Source organism: Podarcis bocagei (genome assembly GCF_964188305.1).
Source record: "Podarcis bocagei genome assembly, chromosome: 11".
Taxonomy (NCBI): domain Eukaryota; kingdom Metazoa; phylum Chordata; class Lepidosauria; order Squamata; family Lacertidae; genus Podarcis; species Podarcis bocagei.
In genome coordinates, this window is record NC_138136.1 from 36,508,671 (window position 1) to 36,527,731 (window position 19,061).

The window sequence follows — 19,061 nt, forward strand, 5'->3', positions numbered from 1 at the left end:
ATGCAACTGCAGCTTCCCTTATAGATAATGGTCCAACCTCTCCTGAAATGACTCCAGTGAAGGAGAGCCCACAATCTCCCTGTGTAGGCCACATTTAAACCATGCATTTAAAGTACTATTGATACCACTTTGAACAGTCATGACCCGCCCCTCCACGAAAAAGAAAATAATTCTGGAAGCTGTAGTTTGTTAACAGTTCTGAGAGTTTTGGGGAGATTCCTGTTCCTTTCACAGAGCTACAGTTCCCTGTGAAGAGGTAGGGAGTGATAAACCACTCTGGCAACTACAGCTGTAGCAGGGGAATAAGAGTTGCCTGGCAACTCTCAGTACCTTTAACAAGCTACATATATATAAGAAAGGGCTAATTGGAGTTTCTGGTATCATGCCAGCCTGAATGAGTGCTCTGGTCTACTGTATGGAGAAATAAATTGGACTCTGGCACTTGGAAGTGAGCCACTGCAAAGTTCATGATCCTGGGAGTTCAGGTAATACCTGATACTGTATATCATTTTCATTCCATCTCATGTTTTTGGATCAAGGAAGTGATCTTGTGTGTCCTAATCGTGTTATGTAAGGAATAACAAAGCACTCAGGGAGTTGCCTTCCCAGCGGAAGCAAAGGGAGGAATCTGAAATACACAAAGCAAGCAGGTACTGTATTAATACCTAATCAAGCCAAGAATGTCGCAGAACAAGATTATTACTGTTTCTTGTTCCAGGTTTCATGCCCTTAGGGCTAATATACCAAATCTACAGGGCTATGCTTTGTGTGAATAATAAACTTGATTATGATAATTATGATGGTGATAATACATTTCTTGGACTCTGCCCAGGATGACTAGCAACCATTAGAAAAATACAACCTGATGACCAAAATTTTCCTGATGCAGCACATACAGAAGGCATTAAGGTGTCACTCCCGGTGGATGTCAGTTGCCCAAACAAACTCAGGAGGACTAGAAATGAGCAGCAGGAGGAGCAAAAAGGAAATGAATCAGGGAGGTGTGAGTACTCCATAATCCCAAAACCATGATATGCCAAATGCACATCACAAGGGACAGTGAAATGTGGTTGTTTTAGAAAAAAAATTCAGGCTACTATCAGCTATGCCAAAAGCAGGTTTTAACTCCAGGGAAACACATGTATCACCTAGACAGAAGAAATAATATGTGGTTCACATCTCCAAAATGCAGGAACAAATTACTAGCCGAATTTTGAGATGGTACAGGTAAGTCCTCATACTTTAGAATAGATATAGTGTATTCTATATGTCATAAGAGCTCCCTCTTCTGGTTATAGCTCATATTAAAGGTCCTTTATAAAAGGTCTTCCGATCCTTAGCTAATTTAAAGATTTAGGCTAATATCTTTCTTAGATTTAAATATTGCTTCTTAGTTCTCAATATACAGTAGTACCTCGGGTTACAGATGCTTCAGGTTACAGATGCTTCAGGTTACAGACTCCACTAACCCAGAAACATTACCTCCAGTTAAGAACTTTGCTTCAGGATGAGAACAGAAATTGTGCTCCGGCGGCAGCGGGAGTACCCCATTAGCTAAAGTGGTGCTGGTTAAGAACAGTTTCAGGTTAAGAACAGACCTCCAGAACGAATTAAGTTTTTAACCCGAGGTACCACTGTATGATGATTCTCACTACACCTGAGAGATGAGTTTGTGTCCTTGGGATCCCTTTCCCCCATCCCTCTTTGTTGAGATGTGAGCTGTGACTTGTTCACAGCTGCGTTGTGCCCTTTGCTGGCGCCCAAGGCTCATGCACCAGGCAGGACCAGAGGATTAGCTTGAAGGCTGAACCAAACCCACTGCGCCAGCCCATCCCTTCCTGCCACAGGCACAGAGCATGGATGGTTCACAGGGCCACAGTTTGCCACCTGCCTGCCTGCCCACAAAGCGGGGAGCCTGGTCGGGTGGCTGACAGATACAGCCCTTGGTGGATGCATCCCCCCAATGCTGTCTGGGCAGCCATTCAGCGAGGGGGCCAGGTGTGCAGCAGCAAGGCCAGGCTGGGCTCCAGGGCCCAGAGACCCCCAGTGGCAGGCAGGATGGGGATCCCTGGGTGAGGCACCTGGCTCGCGCCCCCTCAAAATCATACACCCAGGGCCACGGCCCTCCCCATGCTATGCCACTGCTTTTTGTTGTTTAGTCGTTTAGACTCTTCGTGACCCCATGGACCAGAGGACGCCAGGCACTCCTGTCTTCTACTGCCTCCCGCAGTTTGGTCAAACTCATGTTGGTAGCTTCGAGAACACCGTCCAACCATCTCGTCCTCTGTCGTCCCCTTCTCCTTGTGCCCTCCATCTCTCCCAACATCAGGGTCTTTTCCAAGGGTCTTCTCATGAGGTGGCCAAGGTATTGGAGCCTCAGCTTCACAATCTGTCCTTCCAGTGAGTACTCAGGGCTGATTTCCTTAAGCATGGATAGGTTTGATCTTCTTGCAGTCCATGGGACTCTCAAGAGTCTCCTCCAGCACCATAATTCAAAAGCATCAATTCTTCGGCGATCAGCCTTCTTTATGGTCCAGCTCTCACTTCCATACATCACTAATGGGAAAACCATAGCTTTAACTATACAGGCCTTTGTCGGCAAGGTGATATCTCTGCTTTTTAAGATGCCATCTAGGTTTGTCATTGCTTTTCTCCCAAGAAGCAGGCGTCTTTTAATTTCATGACTGCTGTCACCATCTGCAGTGATCATGGAGACCAAGAAAGTAAAATCTCTCACTGCCTCCACTTCTTCCCCTTCTATTTGCCAAGAGGTGATGGGACCAGTGGCCATGATCTTAGTTTTTTTGATGTTGAGCTTCAGACCATATTTTGCATTCTCCTCTTTCACCCTCATGAAAAACGTCTTTAATTCCTCCTCACTTTCTGCCACCAAGGTTGTAGAACTCCTGCTTATCTCCTGCTCCTCCTTTGCTTTCAAAGGAATTCTGCTGGCTGGGTTCTGACCAGCTCTTGCTTCTCACTGACTTCTGGCCTAGGCAGAGTAGACCACAACTCTGATCACCACTGACCATTGGCCATGATAGCTGGGGTTGGCTGGAGGGGGTGTTCAAGGACATCTGCAGGGCACCATAACAGATAAGAACAAAGCAAGGACCTGCTGGACCAAACCAATGGCCCATCTAACATCCTGCTCTCACATCCGGCTCTCTGGTTTTACGCGGTATTTTTGTTTGACTAATACTGTTTGTTTTATATTGTACACAGCTTGGAGATTTTTAAACTATTAAGCAGCTGTCAGGGAACTGCCATCAGCGCCGGAGGAAGAGAGCAAAAGCCAGAGGGATTATAGAGAGTCTCCAGGGATCGGGAGAAGCAGCTCATCTTCTGGGGAAGAGAATAAACGCGGCTCCAGTGGAGAGGGGGTGCAGGAGTCGGAAGTGGAGAGGCGGTCTCATGACTCCTTGCCTGGGACAAGCGGGGAAGGAAGGGGTCCTCCGCTGCCCATACCCTCTCTGCGCAGAAGGCTTTCGCGCAGAGAGGGAAGGCGGAGACTCGGCGTCAAGGAGCTTCTGTGCTGGAGGAAGTTTAAGAAACGCCCCACTCACGGATTCTGCCAGCGATTGAGTCAGCCACGGGTGAGTGGCTCTCCGGACAGATAAAGTTTACATTAGCAGCCAGCCAGGGAGAGATTTGCCTGCTTGCGTACGAGCAACCCCTTGGAAACCTAACAGCAGCTTATCAATGTTTTTGAATGAATGAATGAATCACATTTTGGGCTGGTATAAGCATTAATCAGAGATAGGGAACCTGCAACCAACCAGATGTCATTGGTCGGCAACTCTCAACATCCTTTACTATTGGCCAGGCTGGCTGAGCCTGATGGGAGTTGGAGTACCATGGCCTCTGGAGGGCCACAGGCCTAAAACAAATTCAAAACAAACCACATTTTGCTTGTGTCCCTTAACTAGGTCCATGAACCCTCACTTTCAAATGTCAAAAGTTTCCACTGCTTGAGGCACAGTTTGACTACCCATGGTCAAACTAGAACTTGAATCAAAATCTCCTTTAAAAGTGCTAAAATATAACTGGACAGAAAGCAAGGCCGAAACCTATGATAGAATGTTTCATGGGAACTTATTTTGTTGCTGATCCATACCTGGCTTCCTGTTGCTGCTTCTCCTCATTTGCAACTGGGGCTGGCCCTACCATTAGAGTGAGGCAGCTCCACATGAGTGGAGAGTGACATCAAGGCTTCAAAGGACAGGGACACTCTATCTATCTATCTATCTATCTATCTATCTATCTATCTATCTATCTATCTACCTACCTACCTACCTACCTACCTACCGGTATCTATCTCTCTATCCATCCCACCTGTGAGGATCTGCCAGGCAGAGGTATAAGTACCTAGGGTCGCTTGTGCCCTTGGCAAGGAGTTCTGCTGAGGCACTCAGAAGAGCCTGTGCACTTCACTCAGTAGCCTAGAGCAGTGGAGGAACAGCCTTGGGGGTGAAGGGGCAGGCTTCTAGCCACTCCAAGCCAGAGTGGAGAGGCACAATTTTTGCACCCGCTGCACCTGTGCTCTTGCAAGGACCAACCTGGCAAACACCTAGGTAAGTATCTGCTGCCAGGGATGGCCACAGGTAACCAAGGTAGCTCTTACCCACTCCTCCAAACTGGATATTGAGTTGAGAGGTGTGTGCATGTGGCCCCACTGAGTACCACAAACATGAGGTTCTTTGGGAGTTTTTTATTTCTAGAGGCAGCTGGTGATCAAGGTTATTCTTCTAGCTGTCCCAATAAATTGCAGGGATCAGAGGTGCACAAAGCTTAACTATTATTTCCCATGATATTTTTTTATTTTGCTGTCCTCACAGCTTAGAGGACTTAGCTAGCTGTTTAAGGGTTTTTTAAGTAGGTAGATTCCACTTCTATGTGTTTGCTTCTCTAGCAAGATAGCACAGAAAACACTTAACTGTGCCAGTTACGGTAAATCTAAAGTAAACAGCATACAACTCCATTTCAGCACACAAGGGGGAGCCACACTCCAAATAAAATTTTGACTTATAATGCACACAAAAATTTCACCAACATTTGTATCTGAACCCTGTAATAGAAGTGTGCATTGGCTCTGTTTGTTCCCTGAATCAAGAGATGAACTTCAGTGATTCAGGTAAGGTCCTCCTGCTTCCTAGTCAGATTGCACCATTCACAAGGCATCTCAAGATGTCTCAAAGTTATTGAGTGTCTCTGTGGTCTGGCTGTCCCTAACATAAACCTGCTAGTTCCACCGACTCTCAAGAAATGAAACCAGGCTTACTAGGGAAATGCTCAGAGCCAAAAATCTGTGGCAGGGGGCAGAACCCCAACAACAAGCACCCTTGGGTAACAGGGCCATTGCTGAGGAGTGACATTCCCCATTACAGTGGTACCTCTAGTTACAAACTTAATTTGTTCCGGAGGTCCGTTCTTTACCTGAAACTGTTCTTAACTAGAGGTGTGCTTTCGCTAATGGGGCCTCTTGCTGCCGCTGCGCCGCCGGCACACGATTTCCGTTCTTATCCTGGGGCAAAGTTCTCAACTCGAGGTAACTCTTCCAGGTTAGCGGAGTTTGTAACCTGAGGCGTTTGTAACTCGAGGTACCGCTGTATTTCCTTGGGACCCATGCTCTTTTTTGCACCTCCACGCATCCCCTCAATGCAAACATCTCACTTCATGTGAAGCAACCCTAGACACGCCCAAAAATGTGGCACAAGTAAGAAAGATCTTACACCTTCCAGAGCAACCTCATCACCTCCTTAGGGAGGACGACTTCATGTTTTCTGAATCATAGCCCTAAGTGCCAATTAGTAGAAATACAATTTGCTGTATTTACTTCTTAGTAGGGACTGAGAAGAAATTTGATTCAGATCACATGTAAAAGTTGTATCTATCGAATCTGCATTTTTCAAAGCAAAATGAGAACTGAGCCATCTTTTGAAATTTTGTGATGCAGTTCCCCAACTAAATAAAGTTTACTAAAATGCACATATTAGGTAAAAGTGTTCATAAATATGAATATTTTCTTGAAGATGACATATAAAAAGACATTATGTTAAGAAAAATTACTTGCAAAAATGTGTACATACAAAAAAATGTGTTTGTTAGAAATTCGTACTCAAATGCCAAAGTTATTTTGTGAGGATTAGAAAAAAAATCAAATTGCTGTAGAAATGTGAAGAGCCAAATTTTAGATTGGAAAAAAAATGAGAAATTGGGAAATCAAAACTGATGGACCCTTCTGCTCCTACTTCTAGTGAATCAGTAAGTTGCAAACAGCATATAGCTACAGTGTTTTCTAAGTGAATTTTCCTGCCATTGCGTGGCGAGTTCCCGCCCCCCACCAGGATAAATAAAGACACAAGACACCATAATTTAAGATTAATTGGGCGAATTAGGCCACAACTTTATTGAATTCAGGAATGAGAGGCATTGGCTTAGGCATTGGTCCTAACGACTATCCAGCTCCAGCCCATTTGCTGGAGACATGGGGAAGGGTTAACACTATATCGGGGGAGTCTCCTGCCGAGGCACGTCGACTAGGAGCTCCCTGGGTCACCGCTCGGGGGCGTGCCTTTGGCCCACACCTCCATAGGCTTCGGACAGGGCCATGCCCCCCGGAGTCCTTTAACGGACCACCCTTCGCTCACTGGGGGGAGGTGATGGCGTTCCTCCCCCCCCACATCCTCTTAACCCCTTCTTACCAATGCCTACCGCCAATGCCGAAGAGTTGTGACGAGTTGCTACGAGGTAGGCGAAAAACCAAAAGGCTACCAATTGCCAATTGGGAAAAATTCCTACCATGCCCTTGCGGCGACAGACCGAAGTCCATAGCAAAGTCAGAGACCTACCTAAAGCCTACCTAGAGGGAGGGAGGGTGGGAAAACGTGAGGGCTAGCCGGCGAAAGAGGGCAAGCCCCCTCTGCGCTGGCCCTGAATAGCGCAGGCCACGCCCCCCAGCCAGCCAATTGGCTGGCTGGGGGGGGCAGACCCGGCCGGGATTCCCCTGTTCTCGCGGGGGCTGAAACCAGCCCCCCGCTCACGTGGGGTGGGCGTGAAGCCCGCAACCCCACCTCCTGGGCAGGCCGGAAGTGGCTTTCTTTCATGAAGAGGGCTATCTTTTAGTGGCACCACCTGTGCTTTGAACGCCTTTGCGTCTCCAGTACTCTTTTGAGTTTGGAAATTATATGCTGAAGGTTCGTTTTTAACTTCTGAAGCGTGACAATCCAGTCTCACATTGGACTGAACTTAGATCAATATCTTATGAAATCAGATGCAGCCTTCCTTCACCTGGTGCCCTCCAAATGTTTGGTCCACAACTCCCTTCATCCTCAGTTTGGATTGGCTGTGCTGGCTCACTGGGACTGATGGGAACTGTAGTCCAAAACACCCCAAAGGTACAGGGGAAGGTTAGTGTAAGGATTAGTATGTTGAAGTAGCACTGGGAGAAGACAGGTTCAACCCCCCCTCAGTCATAAAGCTCACTGAATGATCTTGGACCAATCCCTATTTCTCAGCCTTCATTCTCTCACAGGGTCATTGCAAGGATGAAATGGGGGAATAGGGGGTAGGAAATGTATACTTCCCTTAGCTCCTTAGGGGAAGGATGGGATATAAATGAAATAAATCATAAGGCAAAGCGCTGCATCTTCTTGTTCTGTATTTGTGGTATTCCCAGTGGTTGGCTTCCTAGCAACTAATTGGATTTCCATCCTCGTTGTTTTAATGAAGTTGCCGCTTTTATACTCCTAGCTCCTTATTGAATGCTCAGGGAAGCCAGCCAGCCTCAAGAAAGCCACCTGGGGAAAGATACCTACACCTGTTGACGCATAACAGGCAGTCACAAATAAAGTGAAACCCAGGAAGGGGGAGACATTTTATCATTGGTGATTTCCCTCTAGAAACCCCAGGGGAATTTGGTAAGCTAGGGTGGAACCCTCAGAATAGAGTTGACCACAGTCTGTACCTGCTGGAGACAATACTTTATTTGGGACCACTTCAGAACAGGTAGGAAGAAATGCTTAAATTTTGCCTTGTTAGATGTATTTTGCTTCTTTGCCCTTTCAGGAAAACGTGTGGCCACTTAGAGATGACTGCACATCCAATGATCTCAACACATTTCTTCCTGGATTCATTTGTAAAAGTGCTCTCCTAAATTAGTGTCGTAAACAAGTTTGTGCAGCTGGTCAGATGATAAATATTTAGTATCACAGAAGCTCTGAATCCTATATTGACTTTCTGGACAACTGTGTTTATCTCTGTGCATATACAGAAATGCTTACGTTTTAGATGGTTCATGCAAGGTTGCTATAAGCCTTCCCTTTATCTCCCTTTGTAGTATGCCAACACTGCTGGAAGGTGCGATGGACACCTTAATCAAGGTCTTTCACCATTACTCAGGAAAAGAAGGGGACAAATATAAACTCAATAAAGGAGAACTCAAGGAGCTCCTCACCAGCGAACTTACTGACTTCCTTTCGGTAAGACAGAGTCATGGTTAAATCCTTTTTTCACTGACTGCTTGCTGGACATGGGGAGGGGGAAGAGCTACTGGAGGATCCTTGACGAGTATTTCATATGCCGTTTGTTCACCCAGACATGCAATTAAGTCTTTTCTGAAACAGCAGCTGTACTGTGTGCAAAAATAGTTGCTATATTTTGCCACATCCAAGGAAATGTGCTCTGGTGACCAAGTACTTAGGACCCTTGATTATGTTATTATTAGAAAGCTTTATCCAAATAGTCAGCTATAATGTTAAGTTTTGATATGGATGTGAAAGTCTTGGGTTCAAATCCCAGTTAACTTATAAAAGTTGCGGGCTGGCTGTGGGGAAATCTCATGCCATAGGTCAGCTGAATATCTTGTCTAGGCATTACAACCAATATGGTAGAACTCAGTTTGTGCGTTGTGAACTTCCCTGCCCCCACTGACATGGATCAGTGGTGGACGAACTTGGTACATGATGGCCCCAGTTTATATGGTATAGATGAGTAACGGGACTGGAAAGGTAGGAGATGCACAGTAGTCATGTTGATCCCCATAGCAAATGTAATATCTAAATGAATGGGGAGCTGATTTTATTCATTCACTGGGGAAGAGGTGGTGTTCCTTTTCAAAGTGGAAAAACTGTGTTCCACAGAACACAGCTTCAGTACTGAATTAATGACACAAGTGCACACACTCAAGTGTTCTTCATGGAAAAAAGCAAAACTAATTCTCAGCTGCTATGTTTTTGCTTAAGAGTTTAAGAATATTTCAAGTGCTGTGTTATTTAGAACCAACTACCTATCTAGTCTAAGAATATGGAAGGCTCACAAAAGTGCTGCAGAAGTGAATCATCTGATTTGTTTTATTTATTTGTTTGTTTATTATCTTTTCCTTTTTCTTTTTTTTACTGGCCAGTCTTCAGCTGCGGCTCATAGCAGCTTACAATAAAACCACAAAAATGCAATATAGAAAAGAATCCAGCGCAACATACAAATTAGAGCAGAAAGCTTAAATGTTCTCTTTGACGTACAGAACAACTCCTCTGCTTCATCCTGCCCTTCCTATAGAGTTTGTATCCAAAGATAACCTCGTCCCACTGGCTTTCTCCTCTTTTACCAGGATTTCTGTTATGCCCACAATAGCTGTACTCTTCTTTAAATCCAAGCATTCCAGTTCAGCCATCTTGGCCAGTGTATTAATTGTACTACATTGTTCAGAGGCAGTAAACCTCTGGTGTCAGAATACGGCAAACAGCAAGGGGTGGCTGTACCTTATTCACTAGGCTAAAGCTGGGACAGAAGGAAGTTGGGTTGGGGTTGTGAGATAGAGATTCTATTTTCTTCAGTGGTGGCCATAGGTTCTCTTTGGGAATGGTTTTAATGTGGTCCGTTAGCTGTATGTGACTCATACCATGTGCAATGTACAAATAGGTATGGGGAAACTGGTGGGTGATGGGGTTTTTTACTTACTTTCCTTTCTCTTGGTTCCTTCTTCGACTGCATATACACCATATATTTAAAGCACATTTCACATGCATTACCCTCCCCCAAAGAATCCTGGGAACTGTAGTTGAATGGTGATTGGAACTGTATCTCCGTGAAGGCAGATTAGTGTCTGGGGTTTTGAGGGGGAAATGTGCTTTTGTATACACAGTCTTACTCGCTCTGTCAGCCTCACAGGCTCTCTCTGCACCATCTGTGTAGCTGAATCATAGCCATAGGGTGCTATCCCCAACTGCCTCAAGGCAACCTCATCCCTGCCTCTTCCAGTCCTTTCCCTCTTCCCTTCAGACCTATTCAGCTGTGGCCATGTCAAGCATAACGTTGTTTGCCCCATTCCTTAGTAAGTAATGCAATGGTTGAGAAGCATGCGAATAGGTCTGATATGAGGGTGGGGATTAGTGTAATGCAGGCATAGGCAAACTCACCCTCCAGCTGTTTTGGGACTACAACTCCCATCATCCCTGACCACTGGTCCTGTTAGCTAGGGATGATGGGAGTTGTAGTCCCAAAACATCTGGAGGGCCGAGTTTGCCTATGCCTGGTGTAATGGCTGCCAATGTCTCAAAGGTACTGATGCCTCCCCAGAGCAAAGTAATAATATTCCCTTAGGCAAATTATTAGAAAGAAGAGGCATTTAGGGTATTTTAATAAGTGATAATACCTAGGCGAAAGTTTACAGCAGGGGTGTGCAACCTTTTGGGAACTGAATACCATTGTGGGGAGAGGTGTGAAGTAGGCAGATGAATGGATGTGATGCTTACCTTTATAAAGTAGGCTACATATCACAGTTAAAGGATGAGATTCCAACTTGGAAAAGCACTCAAGGAGAGAGCAGATCAGGACAGGTGAGCTGTGCTGCTGGGGAGAGCCCCAAGAATTAGATGGAGAGGCCTGGTGGTTAGTCACCCCTGGTTTAAAGATACCTCAATCATAGCTTGCTATCTTCTCCTCCACCTTTCTGGTGGTATTGCTGTTGACCATGCTAGTAAGGTGGGCAGATGGGCAGAAAGATAGAATATGTAGATCAAAGAATATGTAGATCAAAGTGTATGCAGATGAACTTTGGTCTATGCCTGGAACTTTTCTTGCTTTTTAAGTGCTTCTTCGGGCCTGAAGCCACATGCAGTTTTATTCATAGGTTGATTAGAAACTCCTGTGGACTCTAAATATAGCTTCCTATCTCTCCTGAGCAGAGAGGTGGCTGAGAAGAGCTCTCGCTACAGGACACATTATCAGTCCTGATGTGATTTGTGTTCCTCTATTTTGTTCCTAATTTATAACGCCGCTGAAGTTCTTGTGTTAAAAAAAGAAAGATCTGATATATAAGTGGCATCCTGTAGTCTATTAATCCTAAGAAATCTCATAGTCTTAAAAACTGGCAGCTCTGCAAAAAAGGGAAGAAATAAAAAAAGGAACCTGTCATCAATTTTCTCGGATTGGATTCTCTCTGTCCTGCATTCCATCTTAATAAAATATCTCTGTTTGTAGTGACCCAGTCCCCAGAGTAATCAGCAAGCACTAACTAGATGTGCTTCAGACTTTTGAAGATTAAGCAGAAATAGTGGATTATATCTGGTTTAGGTTGAGTCCACATGTTAGCTTCCAGTGCTCCTAATTTAGTCCTGGTTTGTAGAGCATATTTCACACATTAGGATTAAAGCAGCTTTTGCCTCTGTCGGGTTTGTAATGATGATTTTTAAAAACTGTAGGAGCCACAATGCTAATTCATGTTGCAAATTCGTCTTCTACACAAACAACCATTATCATTAGCATGCAAGAAGCTGAAAGCCTCACATGTGAAAATGCCCTTGAAATAATTTCACTAGTACACAGAAGTTCATATAAATCTAGAATGCAAGATACATAGGGTCGCAGAGCGATTATCTATACAGCTGATGGTAATTAGGGTAAATTCTAGGTTTAGATTAATTGGGATACAGATACTGGAAATTACTACAATATTTTGAGTTTGGGGAACTGACTAACAAAACTCGGGTTGCAATCCTATACCCACTTGCCTTGGGAGTAAGCCTCATTGAACTCTATGGAATTTAGTTCTGAGTATACATATATAGGATTACCATCTTCAAAGATCAATTCCCTCTTCTGCCTCTTATATGAGAGATCACCTCTCTGCGCTCTTTGCTTGCAACATGTGTGTGTGGTCCCTAAAAACAAGATCATTTCTTCTTTCGGAGTATAGCTTTATTTATATGCACATATACGGTAACCAGTTTGTTGTCTAAAATTCAAATACTTGATCTACTAAGACAATACAATTGGATGATGGCCCTAGTGGGAAAACATTGACATTTAGCTTATTAATAAAGTAAACCATCTACACTATTAGAAATAAATATTATGTTGTTCAAAGTTGAGGCACCTCTGTCTTGAGACAAATACCTGCTGCAGACACTGGTAAATATCACAGTACATATACGAAATTCCCTGAGGGTTAAGGACAGTGTATGCACATGCCCTCAAGGAAATAAAAAGAAATCTCTAATGTAATTTAACGCACATCTCAGAAGATTCTCTAACCAATATTGAAATGTACATATCTATCTATCATCTATCTATCTATCTATCTATCTATCTATCTATCTATCTATCTATCTATCATCTATCTATCTGTTTTTGCCTTTATAGTGTCAAAAGGATCCCCAGTTGGTTGATAAGATTATGCAAGATCTTGACAGCAATAAAGACAATGAAGTGGATTTTAACGAATTTGTGGTTCTGGTTGCTGCCTTGACTGTTGCATGCAATGATTTCTTTGAAGAGCAAATGAGGAAAAGGGGAGAATAGAAATGGTAGGTGAAGCATGTTTAATTATCACTGTAGCACTTTTCTTGTCTAATGGTTGAGCTCATTGAACCTGGATATTATGGATAACAAATGAAGTTATCATGGAGACATTTCAGCTTTCCTCTCACTTCCTTGTGTAGAATGTCCATCCAGATGTAACTTGCCAATATGAAAAAGAGAGAAAGGAAGAAAATACAAACGAAGCTGAATGTATGCACGTTAATGTGGATAATTTCCTTTTCCTAAGGATGATGTCATTGCTAAATACCTGCTACATCTCTGTTTGCATTGACAGGTTGCAGTCGCCTTTTGGAGACAGGATGGGAGACAGCAACTTCTACGGAACCAATATTTCACTTTTTGTTTTGTGTTTGGCTTTCCCTTCCCTTACAGCAATACAAGGTTTCCTGTCAACATTCCCACTTCTGTTTTTATATCAGTGCACAATGAGCAGTTCATCCATAGGCAAGATGTGTTCCAAAACCCAGCCATTTACTTTCAGCAAGTCTCTTTGTATGAGCCCACCCAGACCCTGAGATCATCATCTGAGGCCCTTGTTCATGTACCTCCTCCACGAGAGGTCTGGAGAGTGGCAACAGGGGAATGGGCCTTTTCTGCAGTGGCTCCCCATTTGCGGAATACTCTCCCCGAGGAGGTTCCACTGGCGCCTTCATTATACCCTTTCAGGTGCCAGGTGAAAAGGTTCCTCTTTAACCAGCCCTTTGGCTGATGAGCATCCTTTTACCCTTTTAAATGTGTTTGGGGGAGGGGTCTATTGGTTTGTTTAGTTCTTGCTCTTGTTTTTATTATGTATTTTTGTGTTTCTTTATCTTGCATTTTTATGTTGTGAACCACTCTGAAATCTATGGTTCGGTATACACATTTAATAAATAATAAATAATATTTAATAAATGATAATAAATATGGCTGCTGTATGTATTGGACCTTTAGATCTGTCATCACATGGCATATTAGGTGCTGTAGGTCACACCTTGAACCAGTTCAATTCTATTGAGTCCTTTTGAGTAGTGCTGGAACAGAGCCATATAAGAGCTGCATAGCAGTGTAGTATGCTGAGCCTGACATGACAGTGATTTTTACCTTAAGGTTAACCGCACCATTACCGCCTTTCTCTGGATTTCTCAGCAGATGGTGAGAGGTAGAGATGCTGGAACTAACTGTATGGCTACAGGCCACAGCCACACACACATGGTATAGGCATTTATAGCAAGGTTTTTCAGAGCTCCTGGTCACTTGACTCCACCCATAATTCAGAGTTTCAAGTGTATGAATGAACGACATCTTTTCCATTGCTCTATAAGCTACTAGCCTAAGTGCAAGGCTATAGGAAGAGTACAAATGCTGACCAGTTATTTCCTGGTGAGAAGAATATTTAGCTAAAAACTACAGCCTGGGGAGAGAGGAAAGCCAGGGCCACGCATGCTTCTTAAATGTTTCATCTAGCCAGATTGAGCCAAGAGCCTGAGATAGCCTCACCTTTAATGGATCATGGCCCCATCATGTCCCTAGTACCCTGCCAGTGACTTAACAAGCGTTGTTCAGCTTTTTCTGCTCTAAGAACTCACCAAAAGAAGTCGAGCACTCTGTCCCCCAGACTCAGTACTCCATCTTTCTGACTCAAGTCTCCTCTCTCAATCTTGCATTCTTCTGAGTATCTTCTTCGATCTATTTGAAAAACCCATCCAAATCATTTTTACAAACCATTTGTGGGTCCAGTTTTAGAATTATTGGGTTTAGGGTTCTATTGTTATAAGGATGAAGGTGGTTCTGCTGAATGGCTTGTTTTTTCTCCCATTAACATTTTGTATATGTTTTTCTTTACTTTTAATGTCATTTAAATAAACCACAATAAAGTACTAGACAGAGATTCTGATGTTGGGATTTGTGTATGAAAAGGTACACGAGACACTTTATGTGAAAATTATGCTTCTGTCTCTTAACCAGTTAAGAAGGTCTGACGTATTTTGCCGAGTCCGAAATGGAACAAAGACCTTAAAAGCTCTTTTGCATCTGCCTGGGTATTTAGGAAGGAGCTACATGGTTGACTGCAGAAGGGCTGCATGTGTTGAGGGGGCTGGAGGCAGGAGGAGAATGGGGAGTGTATCCACTTTCTTCAACAGGAAGGATATAGCCCATAATTCTTTGTTCTAGACAAAACAATGCTGTATTTTCTATTAGTGTGATCAATTGCACAGACGGAGTGAGGAAAGCAAAGTCAGATACTGGAGATTTATCTGCTGTCTTTAATTAAATTGCTCCATGATCATGAATTTAGACTAGCCTCCCCCTTTGAACAATGGAAAACGTGCTCACTACATGGGCTTATCCAAACATCCTCAGCTCTACCATTAAACACTTAAATTAAGAAAGGAGTCTATATCAGAGAGTCTACCTTAAAAAATCAATAGAAAAGTAAGAGCTATTTATGGTTTAATATCCTTCTCTGTACATGTGAGATCAGGAAAAATACAGCAGTGTCAAACACTCACTTCTTAAGAGTCTACAAGATCCCGGTTGCATTAGATGTCCCTAAGTTGCTTAGAAAACAAACTGTATTGCCTTTAAGCCTATAGGCATTGGCATTTCCTTTTATGTCTAAATGACCATTGAAGCAGCACTGGGGAAAATTACTGGATTAATGTATTTTGGTATTTGGCAGTTCTTTCAATAAGCCTTAGCATCATCATCAAGTGCTTTATCCAATCAGAAATCAGGATAAGGTGCCTGATGACATCAATGAGCTGCTGCTTGCTTCAGAATTCTGCAGTTCTTTCAGGCATTGACTCTCCAAGTAAGCCCATGTCAAGGCAACACCTCCTCATCCTCGTGCATTAGGAGCCTGTGTCAAATGGCTCAAGAGCAGAGACTATCAAGGTGAACTGGGAAATGCATAATTGAACCCCAGAGTTAAAAACGAGAACAAGTGAGTGTTTTGAAACTCTAGGCACAAAAATATTGCGGTAAATGGAGAAGAAGAAATTGGAAATGTCATTGAGGGGGGATACAGCTGGGTTGTGTTTCCCTTCCCTCTGTTTGATAATTGATAGTATATTAGTATAGCAAGTATGGCAAATGAAGGCATGAGATATATTTTGACATTAAAGTCATGAAGCACCTGCAGAAGTTATGAGGAAGAGTCTGGTTCCATTAAAAGTAACACACCATACATTCAGAATTATTAAACCATCACGGTGATGTGAGTTATTCAGGTTGATACACATGTGAAAATAAGGACAGTGGTAGGTTTGTATTGAAGGCACAATCTGCTTAGGATTCATTTTATTTATTTACTATTTGTTTTGAGTATTTATCAGCTGTACTTCATGAACCACCACTAGGGTGGTGTACAAAAAGTGCAGATAAAATTAACACAGCATAGAAATTTAAAGCCAACAAATAAGCACAAAAAAGACACATTAAAATGAACCAAAAACCAAAAATTGCAAAATGCATCTGTAATATAAGGCCAGAAGACCTGTTTATTGAGCATTCATTCTGATTTGTCTGCAGGGAGGTTAGATGACATTGCATCTGTTATGTGTTATCTCTCACTTTTCAATGTATTTTCCCACCGCCTTCCTCATCAGTCTTTTGCCGAAGTGGGTTGCTACACAACACCCCCTCACAATCAACTATAATTGCACTACATGAATTTGACATTATGTGACTGAGTCCCACCCATAAATCGCAACAGTCTGGAAGTGCCCTAAAATGCTTGAGTAAATAGGCAGGTCTTCATGTGACACCAAAAAGCTTATAATGGGCCTCCGTAAGGAGAGCATTCTAATTTTGTGCCACCATGAAATAAATATTTGTCAAGGCACAGTATACCTCAGCTGCGTAGTTGAATAAGGACCTCTCTAGAAAATATTATGAGAAGGGCAGGCTGGTATGAATCAGTCATAAGCAAGTTCTAGGTTTAGCACAAAAACACCTTTCTTAGTTCTTAGAGCGCTGGAAAGTCATAAAATGGTCTACAGAGTAACTGAGATTTATTTGTTTACTTAGTGTTTATACATGTTGTTTATCTTGCTCATGCTTTTTATGCAGTGATATGACATCATCTCCATGTCTAATAAGAGTTTTGACTGACGGGATAATAATTAACAAATTATCCATTATTCAGAGGTATTTAGGTTGGCTGCACACCACTGAAGTGTGGCTTCATTGTTCTGAGGCAAACAAGTTATACTGTCAATGTTATCTGCTTTTAGCCACATGTTACTAGATGCAAGATAGTCCTTTGTTATTTGGCTTATTTTCTAAGCCCACAGGAGTCTGGACACAACTGCATCCTTTGGAATCACACAAAGTAAACAAACTGTGAGTATAGGGGAATAATGAAAGATACTGTGTTCTTGAATCATGGAATCAATGAAAGGAAGACTATAAACAACAGACTCATAGGGTGCTTGAGAATTTTTCCAAAATATATGGTGTACTAAACCTTGAAGAGCTAAATACAACCAGAGGCTGGAATATTCCATGATGGTGATCATTATTATTTTTACCTAACTACATATTTGCTTCAGGAGGAATTCAACATAGTGCTAGGTGGATCACTCCAGCAACCCAAACATTTCTGCCTACCTGGTGGAACAATGTGCCCTCTCCAGCCCCATGTGCTGTTCTGGGAATTCTCCCAGCAACTCGTGCAATTTGGGGGGAAAGCCCCATTGCACTAGCCATAGTCCTTGCATGGGCTTTCAGTGGTGGGACCAGTAAGTTGAATATGGCCCTTGGTCTTCCCTAACACCCCATACCCCCCATACCCATAGTGGTACAGCAACAAAACAGCTGGCACACTTGCAAAAGATAGTAAAGGTAAAGGTAAAGGGACCCCTGACCATTAAGTCCAGTCGCGGATGACTCTGGGGTTGCGGCGCTCATCTCGCTTTATTGACCAAGGGAGCCGGCGTACAGCTTCCAGGTCATGTGGCCAGCATGACTAAGCCACTTCTGGTGAACCAGAGCAGCGCACGGAAATGCTGTTTACCTTCCCGCCGGAGCGTTACCTATTTATCTACTTGCACCTTGACGTGCTTTTGAACTGCTAGGTTGGCAGGAGCAGGGACCGAGCAACGGGAGCTCACCCCGTTGTGGGGATTTGAACCGCTGACCTTCTGATCAGCAAGTCCTAGGCTCTGTGGTTTAACCCACAGCGCCACCTGTGTCCCCTTTGCAAAAGATAAGCAGGTTTCAAATTGTTAAGGGGGACCACATGCTGAGATTCTTGCATTGCAGGAGGTTGGACTAAATGACCCTTGGAGTCCCTTCCAACTCCATGATTTGATTAAATAGGACTTTTTGATACACCAGGTGACCAAGGCCAATCTTCCTGAATACGGATGAGTGTTTGTTATCATTGGTCCAGGCATAGGAATCAAAGCATCTCTGATATCCTTTTACAGCTGGTACTCAGGGAGGCACTTCAGAAATACAGTACAGTAAATGGTGGTTAAAACAGCTTGAAGGACCAGTATAATTGCAGTGATTTTGTTGCATCCATTTTAATACAAATGACATGGATCCAAAGCTTGCCAATTTAAAGTTTCATGGTAGGAAAATTGTCTGTTTTTCTTTTTTTTTGTTGCTGGAACTCTTTTTTTTATAAAGAAAGTACATATCTTGTATGTACTTTAGGGTTACGGATTTAAAAAGATGCTCTAAAGTACCTAATGATTTTCTCTGTTTCTCCAGCACCCTCCACATTCAAAAATAGTAGTTACGTCAATGATGCCATATTCATCCACAGAAAAAAATGTTCCATGTAATTACTGTTGGAGGCAGAATAACCAGAAAATGATTTCCCTTTATTATCCTTTATGCCAGGTCAATTATCAATTGATCCAAAATAAAATGACAGTAGTTTATCTTTGAGCTTTATCACCCTTGGCCTTTCTTCTGCTTGTCTCCTATATAGGTATCCAATATTGCACTTACTGTTAAGGTTCAATTACTTTCATATGTAAGCCAATATACAATTCAGTTTGCTTGGTGGGAGCTAAAGACGCATGCTAGGAACTAGAAATAGGTTTTCTTTCTCAAATGAAGAATGTTTCAAATTGATGTAAGACACAGAAAGGCTGGTAAACTGCTCCACTGAGTTAGCTACAATTTTGAAAAGAAAAACCTTATCCTGTAAAAATCAGCTTTATTTTGTCTCTAAGTTCCCTTCACGGTTCAGATTGTGGAATGTTTATAAGAAGAATGAAAAACATACTTGATAGTGAATAGTGCAA

General features: G+C 43.0%; 1 protein-coding gene across 2 annotated transcripts; it reads left to right on the top strand.

The window, feature by feature from the left end:
* Positions 1–353: 353 nt before the first annotated feature.
* Positions 354–14,652, top strand: S100Z (S100 calcium binding protein Z). 2 transcript variants are annotated; one of them, XM_081213993.1, is made up of 4 exons: positions 354–485; positions 8,339–8,480; positions 12,640–12,803; positions 13,094–14,652. In XM_081213993.1, the coding sequence occupies exons 2-3, from the start codon at positions 8,340–8,342 to the stop codon at positions 12,796–12,798; spliced, it is 300 nt and encodes a 99-aa protein (XP_081070119.1). In that variant the 5' UTR covers positions 354–485; position 8,339; the 3' UTR covers positions 12,799–12,803; positions 13,094–14,652. The 2 variants fall into 2 exon arrangements, with proteins under 2 accessions (XP_081070119.1, XP_081070118.1); XM_081213992.1 differs by lacking the exon at positions 354–485 and adding an exon at positions 7,937–8,007.
* The last annotated feature ends 4,409 nt before the right edge of the window (positions 14,653–19,061 follow it).

Coding starts and splice junctions, on each gene's coding strand:
- S100Z (XM_081213993.1), top strand. CDS start 8,340: ATGCCAACACTGCTGGAAGGTGCGATGGACACCTTAATCAAGGTCTTT. Junction 8,481..12,639: donor AACTTACTGACTTCCTTTCG/GTAAGACAGAGT, acceptor TTGCCTTTATAG/TGTCAAAAGGATCCCCAGTT.